Here is an 18,166-nt window from a genome sequence, read left to right as displayed (position 1 = left end):
TTTAGGCTTTGATGCAATCCTGGTTCTCATGGATATCTCAGAAAGTTATCCTGTAACTGGCAATTATACAAGCTTCCTTAGAAAATATAGAGGATTACTGGTGCAGGGAGTGTGTTATTTATATTTCCTCAGAAAACAGGGTAGATTTGAACTACATTCAAAGGACTGTGCAGAGAGGCTTTCATGCCTGTGGTTCAGCTGTACCTGTTACAGTGGAAATACACATTTCAATTTAACAACTGGTGTTTATGATTCTGGAAATACCATTAGCTACTATGGTGATGCAAATTGATTCCATAGTAATTTTGAAACAGAATTTTGACTCCATAGGATTTTGTACATGACCATAGGCATCTATTTACAATCTCCCCTCCTGCAGCTATTTAAACAACTGTGCACGGTAATTTAGCAGCCGAAAGTATCGAAACCAAGAAAGGTCAGTGTTTTCACATTTATTTAAGTCCTTGTGGCTTGCATGAAGGCTGCTAGCTTTTTGTTATTTTCTTGAGAGTTCAGCCAGCAATGTCCAAAATGAGTCTGAAGAACAGTTTACAGTCAAGAATATTTTTTTTTAAACTTTGTAGTAGCTGCCCTGCTCTTTTCATACACCTGCATTTCATTGTCAGTATATCCTGTCATTCATTCAAATATGAGCAATTTCTCACGTTGTATCTCATGAATATATAATCCACCCAGAAAGTTAACACACAGCAGTGGGTGCATGCTGACATGAAAAAAAATCTACCAAAGTAGTAAATCGTTTTCCTTCACATTTTCATTGTATGTTCTCACCACCTATGCGATTGTAATGCCTCAATAGCCATCTTAGAAATTGCAGCTATAGCTATGGGGTTCTGCAGAGAACCCTATGGAATCAGATTTTCTGCATTATCATTTTCATAGGTCTTTGAATTTCCTTTATGAGCCTCTTTTTCTGACTTCCAATTTTTCTTGTTTTCTGCTTGCCTGTCCATATGAGAAAAAAGGGATACCTTTTATTCACAGCTGCTATAAGGCCTTTTTAGTATGTCTTTTGTCTTGACCTGTTCTTCTAGAGACATACAAAATACAATTCCTATTTAAAAACTAATAGCTCCCAGCACTTGAAAATTTCACCCAAGAGAACAGCCAAAAATATGAAGCCTGAGGGAAACACTACATTGGAGGGTCACAGCTAGAATTAAGATAAAACTTCTGAAAATAGTTTAATTCCAGTGATTTTCAGGAAGACTCAGAATTCCAGAATTTTCAATAATTATTCTGAAGAATTTTAAAATTCTATATGTATTCTCGAAACAAAGCTGACCCAGATAGATACAGCTTTTAAGTACCAGCACTGTGAATGACCTCTGGAGTTGTAGGAAGGGACAAGACTGAGCATACAGCAGTTGTACAATATATTCTCAAAGCTCATGCGACATCAAATTTGGATACTCAGAGAACAGGGGGAAGCCAAAAGCATTTTTCATCTTTATCCAAAAACCCAGGACAGTATAGATAAAGAGTGCATTTGTGAATGTGTCCCCTTCTGTCTACTCTATATGCATCATCACCTTTAGATGCCTAAAAGATTTCAGTTAATGCTACAGATGATGGCTCATTACCTACCAGCTGGTTATTATTATCAGCTTATAGCTGAATTCTGAATAGGAGTTGAGTGCATTAGTTTTGACCTAAGAAGAACTAAATGGCTCATGATAGCATATGTAGGTAATGGCAACCTGATAGCACATGAGGTAATAAACTATGTATGATAATCAACTGCACAGTAATACAGCAAACTGTAATATCCATTTCAGTAAACAAACATCTAGTAGACAAACACAAACTGTGTTAGATGATCTCTATTTTAAAAAACTTTTCAAAATATCTACACAAAAACCATTCAGCGCCCCTTTTACCTTCATTGGGAAAAGGAGGTACTTTAGTTGTAAGGGAATAAATTACACATCCATCAGGACAGTAACTCGTGTGCCCACACAGCTGCACAGCAAACACAGGCAAAGAGGGTAAATAGAGGTGCCCCAAAGATATTGTTTGATTAACACTAGCACCCAAAGGCCTCTATTACGATTAGGACTTGGTTGTCCTAACTGGATGACATTTTTTATAATGTGAGGGAGGTGGTCCCTGTGTTGGGGGTTTGGCAATATCAAACTTATTCTAGAAATGTTACGCCTCTGTCCAGAAAATGCTGAGATGTTGAGAGCTCTTTAGATCCTGCTTTTGTAAACACACAACACATGCTAAGCTTTGCACCTTCGTATTTCCAGCTAGGTGTGTTTCGTAAAAAGCAGCTCATAGGAAAAGCAAAGGGAAATGAAAAGCAAAACACAGTTTTCCCCAGCCTCTTACAACATTGATCTATTGCTGAAAATACTATCCAGTTAAAGACTAAGTACAGGCTGGACAGATTTCTTGGGACAAACCAAGTCATGCATAAGCACAGTTTTTGAGGGCAGGTTTTTTTACTGCAGGTGAATACAACTTCAAAGCCACAGAATCACACAAAGCACAGAACCACTTATGTTGAAAAGGGATCTCTTGAGATCACTTAGCCCAATCCCCCTGTTCAGTAGGGCCAGCCAAGGTAGGTCGTAAAAGACCATGTCCAGAGAGGTTTTCAATATCTCCAAGAATGGCTGGAGCCAAACCACAGTCTTAGTGTAAGTTTGGATCCCTCTGACTTTTCAGGAATGATTGACATTTTGTCATGTGACAGTTAGCTCTTTGGTGCTATTGTTTCACTTTCTGTCAGCTCAAACTAACAACTCTGCAGCAGTTTATTCTGCCTATCTTCCCAACAGAAAGGCTGATTAATTATTTTTAAGAAGCTCCTTGAATATTTATAAAAGTCTAAACCAGCAAAATCTTAAGGCAATCAACTGGAATAGTCTGTATCCTTAAAATAGAAGAATATTGTATTCTCTGGCTGTGACTTTCTGTTATCCAGCATGGGAACAGTATCCTAGGCTGACATGTAAAAGACAGACAGCTAACTAAAATACCGCATTATTCCCTTCCTGTTGCCAATTCACATCTGAAAACTGAGGGAAAAATATACTCCTGGTGACAGCTCTGAAATAAGTCAGTGTGTGACAGTAATCAGTTCTCTTCTGTCAAGTTAGGTTCCAGGAAAAAGAATAGATTTTTTAGGCTATGTGCCCATATTGTCAAGGAATAAGAACAACAGCACTAAGCACACTTGTGTATTCCCCTCAGAAATAAAGACTATAAGCTTTCAGCAAAGGGCTACCTGAAATGAAGTTCCTGGTAAATTGTGAAGAGCTCAAGTCACAATGGCTGGCTCCAAGAGGGGCTCTGCGATAGTGAGAAGCTGCAATAGAAGAGCCCATGTCTGTACAAGACAGGTTTGTGGAATTTTTGCAGGATGATGAACAATAAAGAGTTGCTAATGCAAAAAAAAAAAAAAAAAAAAGAGAGAGAGAGAACAAATTAAATTACAAGATGAGAATCAGAGGGCTTTGCATCAACTATAAGGATGTGAGGATAATAAAAGCAAGAACCAGTACGTGTATAATCTCAGTGCTATCTGCTGGAGTAAGGGATGGATGAGTGGCAATGTCTGTGATGGAAAAACAATGGTTCAGAGCCCTATCATGTCAGGGAACAAAAACCAAACGTAAAGGCAAGACCGAGCAACAAATAACGAGAGAAAAACCTTTCCTCCTCTCTTTTGCTGTCAAAGAGCTCTTCCCCCTGACAACTCACAAGAGCAGACAATCTGAAATTAGTGTGTGGAAAACCTGTTATGAACTTCTGGAATGCAAACATCACTGACAGAAAACAGTCATTTCCTCGCTCTGAACTGTCCCTAGCTGAAGGTGTCTCTGTCCTCTGCCTTCACAACAGAAGCAAAGCACCTCAACATACCAAAAAAGCTGCTCTGAAACCCAGAAACAGCAATGTGAAAACCATATCTATAGAGTTAAAGGACTTAAAGCAAAATAGCTGAGGGCAAAGTAAAGAAAACAAAAAAGCTAACAGGTGCAAAAGAAGTAAGGTAGAAAAGATACAGAGAAAAAGAATTGCATCCTGCTAGGAAAAGGAGGGTAACAGCAGAGTTAAGGATGGGAGATGGCGTGAGACAGTCAAACAGAGCATCTATAGGTAATGTCTAAGTCTCTTCTCCAAAATCTATGACAAAGATAAGCAGAATACAATATTACAGGGATAAGCGTGTCAGAGTCAGGAACAGCTCCATGATCAGTTGTACTCCTTAATTGTTAGCATTTTCTGTTCAGAAAAAAACACCCCAGTCTCAATGAGGTCACACTGCTTTAGAAACTATGGCAGTTTAGATGTGAGCCATGCCCTACTCTCTGCCCATGGGGCCAGCAAACAGGCCTTGACCAGCTTTAATTAGTAGCCTAAATGCAATCTAAGAGACGCCTTGGTAGAGTCACATGTGTACTCAGTCTGAGGCAACAGTAAATATTTAGGCAGAAGAAATGCTTGAGCATTGACAGTGACCAAAAAAAGGCTAAAATGATGACAGTGAAGGAGGAACAGACAAGCTAGTGAAGGAGGAAGAACATGTGAATGATTAGAAGCTCAGTGGCAACAGGACTGAATTTATCAGAAAGGGAATGCCGTGACAAGGAAAAGAAAATAGGATACTTAAAATACAAGAGTGGAGATCTGATGCAAAGTCATGTTAAAACGAATTAAAGAAGATAAATGAAGTGTACTGATCAAGTGAAAACTGATAGAAGAAACTAAGCACTGCATGGGTAGGGCAATGGTGTCTATTAGAGAAGAGCTGATGAGAAACAGAGTCAACAGGGCTGAGGGACGCAACAGACCTGGGAGTCTGAGTGATCCCCAAACAGAGAACATGCACAGTGAGAACTGAGCACGAGGAAAGGGCATTACAGCCTCTTTCCAGGAACAGAGGGATGCAAGAGCATTGGAAGAGTATAAGAAAGGCATGGCACCATGCTGAAAGAGTCATGTCAGAGGGGCTGACATTCAAGTATTAAACAGAACGGGTAATATTTCATGCAGACAAGCAGTTTCATTGCTAATCCAGGCTTGCATTTAAGCAGGTAAGGTCTGGTTTGTCTGCCTCTGGATTTCAGGACTTCTCTCTCACTCAGAGCCTGGAAAGATTCTTCAGGTGTCTACGTTGTTAGATGAGCTGTCTTTAGGCTAGCATATTTCAAGTGCTCCCCTAAGAGGCTGCTGTCTCTTAGTTTTCTCAGCTTCTACACTTCCCATGGCTCTGATTCCCATTTATCCTCAACCACCATGATGTAGCTATCAGCCTTACCATCTCTTATTTATCACTTCACAAGTTGACAGATGACTGCTACAACAGCAGGAATAATCCATACCCTTAGCACAAAGCCTTAAAAGGTATTTAAAAATCAACAAGAAACTTTCTCCTCTTGGTTAGGCAAAAATCAAACCGAAAGGTAGCCTTTCATAATGATAACAAACATTGGTTCAGGAGTTAAAATGATACCATGCTTCTGACTACAAAGTTGGTTTAAGAAACGTCCACACTGTAAATTGAAACTGAGAACAAAACCTGATTTAATATATAAGATAATTCCCTCCACATGCCCCAGGCCCTTCCAAAACTCACTAAACTTCATAATGTTGTGCCAACTAAGGGGAATAGCAAAGCGTAGGAAAGACACAGGGATGACGCATATAAAGGAAAGCAACAGAAACTTTACTGCAGAAGATGGTTGTAAAAGCGTGGATTAAGCTGCCCTTGCCACCTGCCCTTTTTGTCTGTGAATTCACTCAACTCGGAACACAGCAATGACTAAAGAATAGGGCTCACCATACACCAGATAAGCTTCCAGCAGTATTTGTGGATACATCCAAGTTCTTGCCATGGTTTTACTGCTGAATCCTCCTGTCGAGCACAGCATTTGCTGTGCAACTAACACAAGTAAAATACCGGTAACCTAACTGGAGAGAGCAGACCTTGGGCTGGGCTCTGACCTAGTTCATAAATATATTGAAAACAAATCTCAGCGAAAGTGGAATCTCACCAGCAACGACCAGGTGATGACAGGCTGTCTCCAGCCCCGCAGATTTCACACCTGAGCCAAAGGACTCCTGCTGAGCCCAGCAGGCCCTGTGCATGCTCCAGCTCAGGGCTCACCCATAACTTAACATTTGCACTGTGCATCACCTGCAACTCAAACGCTTTTAATCCCACCTCTCCATGACTAGAGGCCAATCCTAATAATTTGTACTGCACAGACTCTCAGACGTGGGTGTGCAAACACGACAAAGACAAGCCATGAGACATTTAGTATTTTCAAGAAAGAAAGAAAGAAAAAAAAAGTGCTGCAAGTAACACAATGAAATAGTTTAAAGCAGCTCAACACAAGACGTAAGCTATAGCTAACTAAGTAGGCTCCTATTCTAAATTCTCGAGTCTTGCATCTAAAACAGCACGAGCGACCCCCCCGCGCCATTTAAATCACATGGCTGACGGGGCTGGGGCTCTAGCATCATGACATTCATAACGAGGAGTCAGCAACGATCGCCCGCTTCTTGCTGGAGCCGCCCAGCCCCTCGCTGCCCCGGTTCCCCACCACCAGCCGGCACCGCCAGCAACTTCCCCGGGCGGCCGGGACCGCGGGGCCGCCGCCCTCAGCGAAGCGGAGACCAGCCCGCCCGCCATGCTCCGGCCGGGCACCCGCTGCCGGACAGCGCTCCGCAGGTGCGACGGGTCCCGGGCACCGCGCCGCCTTGGGCAACCGCTGCCCCAGCGCAGCCCGCCCCGGGCGGAGCGCACCCCTGCCCGCCGCCACCGCGGCGCCCGGCCGTGAGGGAGGGACGGGGAGGCGGCCGCGGCGGGCAGGGGAGGAGTGAGGCGGAGGGCAGGGCCGGGAGGCGCCGCGCCGCAGCCGCGCTCTCGCCGCTCCGAGGCGGCCGGAGCGGAGGGGTCCGTCGCCGCCGCCGCGCCCGCCATGCCCGGCCGCCCCCCGCCCGCCGCGCCCGGCCGCCCCCCGCCCGCCGCCAGGTAGGGCCCGCGCCCCCGCCCCTCCCCTCCCCGCGCGCCGCCGCCTGCGCGCTCGGGGCTGCGCCGCGTCGCTCGGGGCTGCCGCCGCCGGTGGGAACGGCTGCCCCGCTCCCTGCCCGGTGAGGAGCCGCGCCGGGCGCCCGCGGGTCCCCGCCGCCTGCCCGGTGAGTAACGGCTCTGGGCGCCCGCCGCTCCCCTCCCGCTGAGGAGCCGCGCTGGGCGCCCGCCGCCCCGGTGCCGAGGACCCCCGGCCGGGCTTACCGCGGCGCGGGAGGCGGTTGCCGGCGGCGAAGGGGTCCCCGCGCCCCAGGGCGGTCACGGCGGAGCGGGGACAGGGCGGCGGGGCGGGCGCGGAGGCGCCGCGCTTCGCTTCTGCGGTGCCCGCGGGGGAGCGCGGCCGCGGGGAAGGCGGGGGGCTGCCGGGCCGGGGGACCGGGGAGCGGCCGGGCCGGGCACCGCGCGTCCCCCCTCAGCCGCGGAGGGGCTGGCGGGGCGCTGCTACCTGCCAGGAGGTGCTCAGCCGCCACGGCTTTACTCCGAAAAAGGAGGCATTGAAGGGCTTTCCTTACATTAGGGGGGGAAAGAAAAAAAAAAAAAGATTTTGGCATTTAATTTGGCTGTAACAGCTGGTTTTCATACCGTAGCATCTTAAATACACTAGAGTCGGTAAGTTGTTTAGTGCACAATAGAATACCTTTAGGATATTGTGCTTAAATCATTTAGATGCACATGCACTACCTAGTAAATCAGATTCTTTCACAATGCATAAGAAACCTTAAAAATCCCCGTACATGTATTACCCCAGCTCCACCAAATGTCTTTTTGGCGCTTCGGAACAACAGATTAGAGCAAAACTTCCGTCAAGGTGGAAAGTGATGCACAGATATGAGTAGCCTCACAAGATGTGGTTAAGCCTAATTTTCAACAATCACAAGCAAATTGAATTTTGATGATAGCAGGCAGACAGAAGTATTATAGAAATTGTACCATTTAAGTATCATACAGACTATCAGAGATAAAAAGCATACATTGTAAATTATTACAACTCATTTTTGGTGTAATCTCTTCCAGTGCCATGTCCCAATGGGAGATGGGTGATAAAAATGATAGAAATAAAGTTCAGAGGAAACGGCCTTAAGAGGAAGGTAGTGAAACGATGTATCTCTACCTGAATACTCAAGAGGAACTGGTTCGAGGAGGGAGGGACAACTGAAGTGGGTGGTAATTACTTGCAGGAGAAATTGCTTTGATTTGCTTGAAGGAAACAAAAAGCTTTAAAGTAACCCCTCAGAGCTGACTGAATAGTGTTCAATGTCAATAAACTCTTACTGACCAAAGCTTAATAATGTTTTTGCACTTTGATCTGAATTGAGTGATCTGGAAAGAGCCCTTCCTGATTTTTCCCTTGCTATTTCAGGGTGAAATAGGAAGGATTTAACTTTTTTTTGTTGTTGTTAGTCATGGCTAGTAATTTCACATGGAACTCTTACACACTGAATACCAAGGTGATTGTACAAACTTTAGTATTTTATTGGAAGCCACAATCTGAAAGCAAGAGGGACTTTCAGGTTATCTATAGACCTATATTTCACGCTCTACAAGAAAAATTGGGTAGCATGTAATCCTGACCCCAGTAACCTGGGTCAGGATAAAACAGGTATTCCAAAAAGAAGTCTAAAAGATGCTAACAGTTAGACAAGCTGCTGCTTTCCTTGCTTATGGTCTCACTTTTACTGTTATGCATTTACCTCCTCATATGCATACCGCCACCTTCCAACTCCACAGAATTGTTGCTAGGCTTTTCATCACTATATAAAACCGAGGAAACCAGACTTAACCCACTCCAGAGCTCTGCCATCTGGTCATCTCTTCACCTCAGCTAGGTCTCTTACCCAGAAAACATCATCTATTTCTGCAGCAAGGCCAAGACTTATCTTGCTCCTGGGAGCAACATACATACCTCTTTCTTCATACTGAAGAGCGAGAGAAGTTCTTGCTGTAGGTTAAGCAAGTCAGACTTCCTTGCACCAAGAACTACAGTTCTCTCTTTCATCTCTTTTATCTCCTGCAGCTGGTATGTTGACAGCTGCTTGTTATTTGTTAATCAAGGTAACCCTTTCTTTGCTGAACAACTATGGAAGCTTCATACTTTCTGTCTAATAAAGGTCAGAGGACTCCAGGAAAGAAGGTGACCAGCACAGCGAATAATTTATTCAGGCCATTCCTGTCTTCACCAGGAAACCCTGGGGAAAAGGCACACCTGGGAAGCCATGGGACAGATAGATTGTCCTCATACACCTTCAGCTCATCATGCCACCATACAGTATTTGGGCAACTTTAACTGGGGACTAGTTACATCAGCTGTCAAGAAATACAAAGAACATATGTCAGCATTTAGGAGTTTGCTTTACAGACCAAAGAAAATTTTTGCTGTCAAACTTGTATAAATCAAGTAGCATTTTGCGTCTTTCCTACAGAATCACTTTGGGCATTGGCCTGTTTCTGTGGCTATTCACACCTGATCTTACTCACCACCTACAGATAGCTTACTAAACCAAGGTCACAGCTCTGCCCACCTTGCTGACTCTCCTGTCGCACACTACAGTCACTGCCCGAGTTCAGCCTAAACTCAGGGCGCACGTTAATTCGCTTGCTTTGGCTTTCTTATCTGAAGGCAAAAGTATAAGCCCCGGGTCTGGATGCCTGCAGCCGCTGTGGAGCACAGCAGGGCAGGCTGGTGGCCTTTGGGCATCCACAGAGCAATTAACGTTTCTGGCAGTAGCTTCTTGCCGTGAACGCTTATCCTGGGGATCAGGTGAGCAGGTACGGAGGACTGCACGGAACTGGTAGCTGTCTCTTGCTTCAAGCAGCTAAAAGGCATTTTTGGTACACATCGCAGCTGGGAAGCTGGAACTGTGGTCTGTAGTGATTTATTGGGGGTTTTTATATGGTGGAGAAACAAAACCACACTAAGGGCTGAAATATACCACCTTGAACTTTGCCTGTTCAGGTGAGAGGCAGGAAGACAAATACTTGAATTTTTTAGCTATGAGACAGGAACTTTTGTGCTTCTGTCCCCTACGTAAGCCAGTGACTGGGGTGCTCTTGCACAGATGTCAAAGGAGATACAAGCACCCTTTTTGGTAAAACTGCAGTTTCTCTGCTTAAGCTTATGAAACTAAACCTATACACATATGCAATTCTTGGCCAACCCTGTATATCTACAAGTAGCCTTAGCTGACAAATAAGAGTCTTCAGACATGGCTTTTAGACTGGCACATGTTTTCAACACACCTTTTGGGTGAATACTAGAAAGAAAAGGAGGGACAGTAAGTGTTATTCAGAATTAGAAACAGTGCTGGAGCTTAGAAGCAACATTAGACTGAACAGTAGTTCAAAAGAATTAAAATGTATATCCACCCAAAAGAGATGAGAAGTTGCAGGCTGTATATTTTAAACAGTGAAAAGACAAGCCCAAAGAATGTCTGGTTATTTCTGAGAAATTTACTCTCCATGTATTGTGAAAGGTTTTGTGTCACCAATGCAAAATGAAGTGTCTTTGCTGTATCTCAGTAATACCTGGCATGGCAGAAAACTTGGGCACGTAGAGCACAGAGAATGGCTAAGAGGAGCCCTTCTGGGTTTACAGCGTCCTGTTGGAAACCCAGAATTTTTTACATTTGATGAATATGCTAGGGCTGACCACAGGCACAAAGAGGTCAGTTATTTGAAGCTAAGAAGAGATCCCAAAGCTGTGGCTGTATCAGACCTCTCTTACAGACAGTAGGCACGTGGCACGCACTCATTGCCGTTGGTAACTTAATGCAGTAACACTAATGTCACAGACTTCAGCTGACAGCTGCTGTTTTGGTCCAGCAAAGCAGGCCAGATCTTGTATAACAGAGAAAACAGATTTGGTGGCTTTGTACTGAGATGCTTTCAGCAATGAGTAAAATAAAACTTTCATCCTTTAAGGAGACAAAATTGCAGGCAAAGGCGCAAATTATGAAGTTCAACAGTCATGGGACTAAGCTAAAGATAACAGTTTCTTTGAAGAAATTATGAATAAAAAACAAACAAACAAACAAACAAAAAAACCAAACAAAAAAACCAAACAAAACCAGAACAGCAGCACATGAACCAACAGGAATCAGTAGTAAGAATTTGTTTATATTTTTCTACCTCTGTGAAAGAGAAACAAATGTATTACAAATCTCATTTAAATAAGAGAGAGCAAATGAAGAAACCTCCTGAACAAGAGTGTAATATCAAAACTTTCATTATCAAGACAACTGCATGCATTACTAAGTAGCTAGTGTCACATATGAGGATAAAATTTGTTTTTCTGCACTTGTGCAGAGCCAGTATCAGTTTAATACTTGTTGGGTATGCTTTTCATTTGCAGATTAGCAGTTTAATTTACCAGATGTTTGGAGTGCAGTAGCCAGAAAATTTATCTAATGCTATGTGATCATTTTGGACATTCACTACCTTCTTACAATGTCAGTTTGATGGGAATTGGTGGGAATTCTTGAAATGACATGCTGCATCCCGTTTTCATGGGGAATTACTTTAAACAGTTCATTAACCTGGCTAACCTATGTTGTCAAACATAAGCAACCATTCTCAGAGATGTTTTCACTCAGTGAGGTCAGGGGAGAAAAAACTCAGCTAAAACCAGAAGGAACTTAAAATTGTCAAAACTCATAAGTCTGTGGATGAGGAATCTGATCTGTTGATGAGTGGAACTGTGGGTGACAGGAGGAGGTAGACTTACAGAAGTAATAAAGAAACGAACTGTGTCATTTCCATGCTTTGTTTCACTAACCTGGTACACCCTACAGTGACAAAAAGCTATGGTTTATTTCCAGACATGCATCTCCACTTCTTCCTTTATTTTGCCACTTATCTGTTTTGAATTCTCTAATCCAGGCTACCTTAGCCTCCCATGTAAACTCCACGCTTCTTTTCCGGAAAACATCAATTAATCTCCTCTTTTGGTTCCTGCTCTACTCCCATACGTCACTTCTCCCTTTTCTGACTGCAGTGCCTGTAATAATGTCAGTCACTCTGTTCACAGTTCTGCCAATATGTACCCACCCTTCTTCTTCAGCATTCAGTCCTCTCCTCCTTCAAACACCCTTCCCTGAGATTGACTTGAGAAACCCTAACAAGTAGCAGTGACAGTTTGATATGTCTATAATTTGCTGCTGTGTTGTTCATTTTGTATATGATTTAGGCTATGATGGAATCACTCCTTCCAGTGATCATTATAAGCACACCCATTAGGTTAGCAGTGTTTTGCCATCTCCTTACTCAGCCCTCTGTAAATTACTCTTTCTTGTTAATGTAGTTTGTTTCGCTGTACCCTGAGTGAGTGAGTGGGAGGGAGGGATGGTTGGGGGTGGGAGCCTTTGTCTGCACTGTGGGCAATGAACCCAAGCACTAAAACCTGCTTCGGGTCACTTCTTCATGCAGCTTGCCATTCCCTAACAACTTGGGTCTATGCACATTGTAAATTGGAGCACCTTCTAAAGAACAGTATTTTAAGCCATGGTTGGCACCTGAACAGCCAGGAATCAGAACAGTAAGTTCCACGTTCAGGCAGCAGAGTGTCTTGTGTGCTAAGGAGCAGGAACAGCCTGATAGGAGAGGCTGGGAGAGCTCGCTCCAGTGAGGATACCAACCTGGGATCATGGGGATCCCAGCAGCAGTCCCTCCATGTACACTCCTCTACCTTACACTCGTTCAGGCTCAGCTGGAATGCTGCAGCTGCCTGTCGGAGACGGTATTGAGTTATTTAACAATGGGGAAACAGCTTCAACATGAAGGACCAGGAAAACAAGCACTAAGAGTAGTTTTGAGCATTCCCCCAGACGTGGAAAAGGCAGTTTCAGTTTTCTCTCAGAAGCAGCAAAATGAATTAAACTTTTGCATCAAACAATAGCTTTACCTGCCAACTGACTGGCTGATGTGCGGCAGCAGCACCCACTGCCCCTGCGCACTGTGCAGGCTGCTGCCTGGTGCTGGCGGTGCTCCCTGAGGAGCCTGCCTGGCCCTGGCAGGGACAGTGCCTTTGGAACACTTCACAGGCAGCAGGAGCTCAGTGTCAGAAATTTGGGGGGACTGTTTCCTTTTTATTTTTTACCACCTCTTGGCGTATCAGTGGATTAGTTAGTGCTTCAGCCTGTATGTACAGTACACCTTCCCTTCCACTCACTTTACTGGAAACAGGGAACAATTACACTGGATATTTCTGTTTTTCTTCTAATAGCAAGCACAAATTTAGTATGTGCAGATTAATACTAGGACTGCTGGGATTTTTTTGGTGCCCAGTACGAATTTTAAACCTTCTTTTTTAGTCTTGTCAACCTTGGATTATTTTTGTTAATCTCTTTAGATTCCCTCATTCATTATCTTCACTTCAAGACTTGCCTGATTATTATCAAGTATCACCAATACCCATGACACATAATAGGTAGTCGGTGGGGTTTTTAATCAAAGCTATGTTTTCTCTTGGTTGTGGCATCACAATTTATTACATAGCTAATTATTCTTAACCGCTACATAAAAAAGTTTGCTTCCTAGATCTTGATTCAATTCAGTACACAGCTGAAAGAAAAAGGACTTTTTTAAAAAAAAATCCTAACACAGAATCTGATGCTGCCATGCACATTTCCCAGCTACTCAAATTCAGAACTGGTCAACAAGTCCTGTATAACCCTGAGCGGTCACTTTTAAGACTGGGACCTACCCTCTGTGCTCTGAGTTGGCTACATGGACTTGCAATAACCAGCTTCCGCGTATTACAGTAGTTTTTTCTCTTCTGGGAAAGCTTTGATTTATGAATTGCTGAAAACCTGGATTTCATTGAACTAAGACATCTTTGTGTTACAGTTCAAACTTTTTAAACAGAAAGATGCACAGCAGTTAGGAAGCCTAGACCTGGATAATTGGCTGATGTTGATCGGCTCTCCCACAGATACACCAGATGCTGGTGTGGTAGGATATTGTATAGAACTAATTACTTAGTGGTGACTATGTAGCCAGTTAGATTTGTATGTTTTTTTCTTGCATGGTGGTTAGTTTTCCTGCTGGAGTGGCAGCACAGGGTGCATGAGCTAGGTAAGTCCAGAAAGCTTGAATGTAAGCGTTCAGCAGCCAGACAGAACTGTTGTAGAAGCAAGAGCGTTCAGCAGGCCGAGGGGGCTGCAGTGCTCATCTGTGCGGTAATCTTAAAATACTTGGGTACTGTAGTTCCGGCACAGCTTACTTAGAATATCCCAAAGGGCTGTTCTTGTATTTTCTTTCAGCAATGAAAAACTGAGGTGGTCCTTGTGAGATTGCATAGTTACCATAATTTCCTACACCAGGCACAGCACATCTCCACCAGCAGCGGAGCTGTTCATTACATGCAGTGGCTCTTCAGAATATTAAAGGAAGAAAGACTACACGTCTCTTAGTTTTCAGAACTGTGTTTAAATTAAGTCCGAATTCTTTTCCACCCAAGAGTCATTTGTAACTGTCTTTCCTATTTCAATATGAAAAGGGAAGAGATCAAATCAGCAGGGTAACAGCTCAAAAACGTGCTTATAGATTGCTTCTCTTCTATGTTGTCAAGGCGATGTCTTCCCTCTCAGTGAAAAACGTGTGTTACCATTGTAGACATCCAATAAAAATGAACAGCTCATTTACTTTTAAAAGGAAAAGATTTGTGTGCTGTGATATTGAAATGAAAAACTCATCATCCTCACACATATTCTGGAATAAGACCCCCCCCTCAACTAGAAAAGTAATTTTCTTGAATATGTAAAAATACAGAAGTAATAGCATGGCTACTAAGGAGCTTAGTTGAGCTTAGTTAAATGGTTGCATTGTACCTGCCAGTAAGTTCAGCCCTAAGCATAATATATGCCATGAATTCAGTGAAATCCAATGGTCACGGTATTCACATTCTTAAAAGTAAGTAGCTTATGTGAACTGTAAGAGTGGTTTGCATGATGTCATTTAAATACTAGTATAGTCACCAACTACAAAGTTTTGATACTTTTAGAAGTACGGCCATATTTCTAAGGTTATGGAAATCAATAATGTACATAATGGAACAGCACATATTTGCTGAGTACAACAGATGATTTTCTGATTCAGAAGGCATGGCTGTTAAGGTATAAGGTATTAGAAAAATAATTAACTACTGAAAAAAATAGAGGCAGACAATAAACAAATAATACATTTAAAATAATCATCCAAATCTAGTAATTAAAAACAAAAAGAGAAGCCATAGAATCAGGTTTGGTTTGGCATGGATTGCTTTTGGATCCAAAGAACTAGACCTCTCTATTATACTGCATCTTTCCCCAGCTGAAGTTGTTACAGCAATCCCTCAATAAAACAATAGTAAGTTTGCAAAACCTGAAGTGCATGCCTCTTTATTTTTTGTTCCTTTGAATCAAAAGAACTTCAACATTGCAGTGCTGATCAGAGTAAAATGCAAACACATCAAAGACATGAAACGAGGCAACCTCAGCTGTTAATAAAGTTAATAGGAAGAGCATGGCTGCTGCTGGGCTCTGCTGAATCAGGGTGACGTCCCTGTCCCAGAGACAGTGAGCACCTTCAGCTTCCTTCATACTGTGAGTTATGGTCATTGGGCACTTTTGGATGCATTACAAAATACAAAAGTTCATGCTGCCTTCTTATTTTTACTTTTAAAAAAGGAGCCTGAACAAGGTAATGGCTGTGATACAGGTGGTCGATTTAGATGTCCTTTCCATTTGTAAAGTCTGATCTAACTAAATGGTCAGCTGCACTGAAGTTACTGTAGGATCTGTGACCGCGGTGCAAGTGAACTTGTCTGTATCTGAACTAACATCCAACAGAAACACTTGCATCTGCAAGGACCAAGCACGAAAAACAGCAAGCAGCATCAAAGAGCAATTTTATCCCTCTCAGATTCTCTGCAACCAAATCGCCTCTTGATTTTCAAGTGGATAACTGAAAATCCATGTCTACACATAGCCTGGTCAATATTTTTGCATTAGGTGTAAATGCAAGGATACTAATTTAGCAACTACTCACGTAATCACACTGCAGGCAACGATAAGGTTATCTGAGAGCTTAACCTGAGCTCAGCTGATGATGCAGATAGTCCTGCTGGACCTTGTGCATCCCAGCGAGAGCAAGCATTTCAAGCCCACATGTCACAACAGTTTCATAGTTATTCTGAAGTTCATTGCAAAGCAGTGGCTGAAGAAACTCTGCAGTTTATTTACATTGTGACCCCAAGGAAAAAATTTAGATTAAGTTAATAACTTACTGATCTGAGTCACCTTTAGATTCTCAGAGATAGTGTCCTATGTTCCTTATGTATAGTTAAAAAGGCAGTAGATTTTAGGGGGCGGAAAGAAGGAGGATTCATGTTGCCAAGAAAACCTCAACCATAACTTCTTGGACTGAAATCTCATGCTTTCCTTATGATGGTATAAGCAAGGAAAAAATTGAGAAAGTTGCCTTTATACCTATCACACAATCCTGTTAATCACATTACAGTCCATGGAAAAAAACTTTCAAAATTCAAGCAAGCTAAGCCAAAGACAATATTTGTAGTATCTTGATAGAATTATACAAAAGCATGTTTTATCATATTAAAAGCCAAGGTAATCTGAGGCAGCTTAATTTTATTCACGTCTCTGGCAATGTTGTTATGCTTTTTGAAAAAAACATACTTTGAAACAAATGGGCTTCGAGACTTTGTTTTCTATAAGTTATCACAGATTGCTATTTATTGACATATTAACTTAGCATCAAAATTGAGAAGATCTGTGTTCCTTTGGAACATTAGTAGCAAACCAGAATTGTTCAAGAATATTTCAGGCATGTAAATTATGTTAAAATAAGATTTGTTGTGAATAAGCAGTGACAGAATGTATTCTTTGTCATTAAAATAACTTCAGAATGTACCCTGACATTTTAACTAGATAGTTTGTGAAATAACTGCAGGTGGTCATAGAAACAATACTGGATTAAAGAGAATAGGAAATTTCTGTGAATATTTTAGATGAAGACACTTACTTTTAGACTATTGTTTTACTTTTCTGGTATCATTAGTTCAGGTAAAAACATAGTGGTTTGTGAACACTATTATAATGCTAAACAACATTGGGAAAAATTAGCAGGAATCTAAACCAATTTGGCTTTCTTTCAGCTAAAAAGGTCTGGAAACCAGAATGGAGTCAAAGAAATAATACATTTACTAGATAGGTACTTTTGAACGTACTTCAGATACTGTTAAAGTAAAATATTTACCGTAATCAAATTGAGTTTAGTAAGGACCAACATCACAGCTACATACAGTAGTTTTGACCAGTCATTTTTTAGAATACAGATGTGTTGGTCAGGCTGCCCGTCTGGGGAAATGAATGACAACAGACTATGAACTGCCTTTATTCTTACAGCCGTAGAAATTATTTTACAATTGGGTAATGTAATTTCTGAGAACTGCATAAGAAGAGTAGACATCCATGGAAGAATATCTACCAAAGCTGCTGGCTTTGCTCACAGCAGCAAAGTCTTGGTTCTATCTGGAGTGGGCAAAAGCGAAGAATTCAGGGGGGTAGGTTCATAGTACCTGCTCAGATCTTCTGTTCTGCCAGACACAAGATCAAAATGTCTTTGGTGGCTTGCCAAAATATCTGCAAGTGACCATTATGTTGAGGATTAGGGTAACCTGACCATTTAACTTAAAATGCTCCCTCCTTCATTAATTAGAACAACCACACAGGCTAGTGTGGTTATTTGGTGGTAGGAAGGATCGTTCTGCACTAGCACTGTCCCTGTCTTATAGAAGACGTGGCATAACACCAGTTCAGCTAGTTGCATGCCACACAGATTCCCAGTAAGAGAATCACTTCAGCCTGTTCTTTATCCCTCTACTTGGATTGACTTGTATCTCAGAAATGCCCCCCCCAAAAAGAAAAAAATAAAAAAAAAAGGAAAAATAAAAAGAGGTTATCATGCTTCACTGATTAGTTCTGTGGCTTACTGGTGGCTGGGGAGTCTTCAGGCATTTGGAATAAATATTTTGTTATCATTTTCTTCAGTATTCAGAAACATTAACTGCATCTTCAACTACGCTATAGTGAAGTCAATTGTAGG

At 42.5% G+C, this 18,166-nt stretch overlaps 1 protein-coding gene across 3 annotated transcripts in view; it reads left to right on the top strand.

Moving 5' to 3' along the window:
- The first annotated feature begins 6,562 nt into the window (after positions 1–6,562).
- Positions 6,563–18,166, top strand: part of SPHKAP (SPHK1 interactor, AKAP domain containing) — a 73,666-nt gene continuing 62,062 nt past the window's right edge. The window contains exon 1 of one of the 3 annotated variants that reach the window (XM_055724010.1): positions 6,563–7,012. In XM_055724010.1, the coding sequence (XP_055579985.1) occupies positions 6,960–7,012 (53 nt within the window). In that variant the 5' untranslated portion in view covers positions 6,563–6,959. Of the gene's footprint in view, positions 7,013–7,038; positions 7,177–18,166 lie in introns of those variants that run through there. The other 2 variants (XM_055724008.1, XM_055724009.1) reach the window with 2 other exon arrangements.

Source organism: Falco cherrug, chromosome 11, assembly GCF_023634085.1.
Source record: "Falco cherrug isolate bFalChe1 chromosome 11, bFalChe1.pri, whole genome shotgun sequence".
NCBI classification, from domain to species: Eukaryota; Metazoa; Chordata; class Aves; order Falconiformes; family Falconidae; genus Falco; species Falco cherrug.
This window is presented reverse-complemented; position numbering and strand designations above follow the sequence as displayed.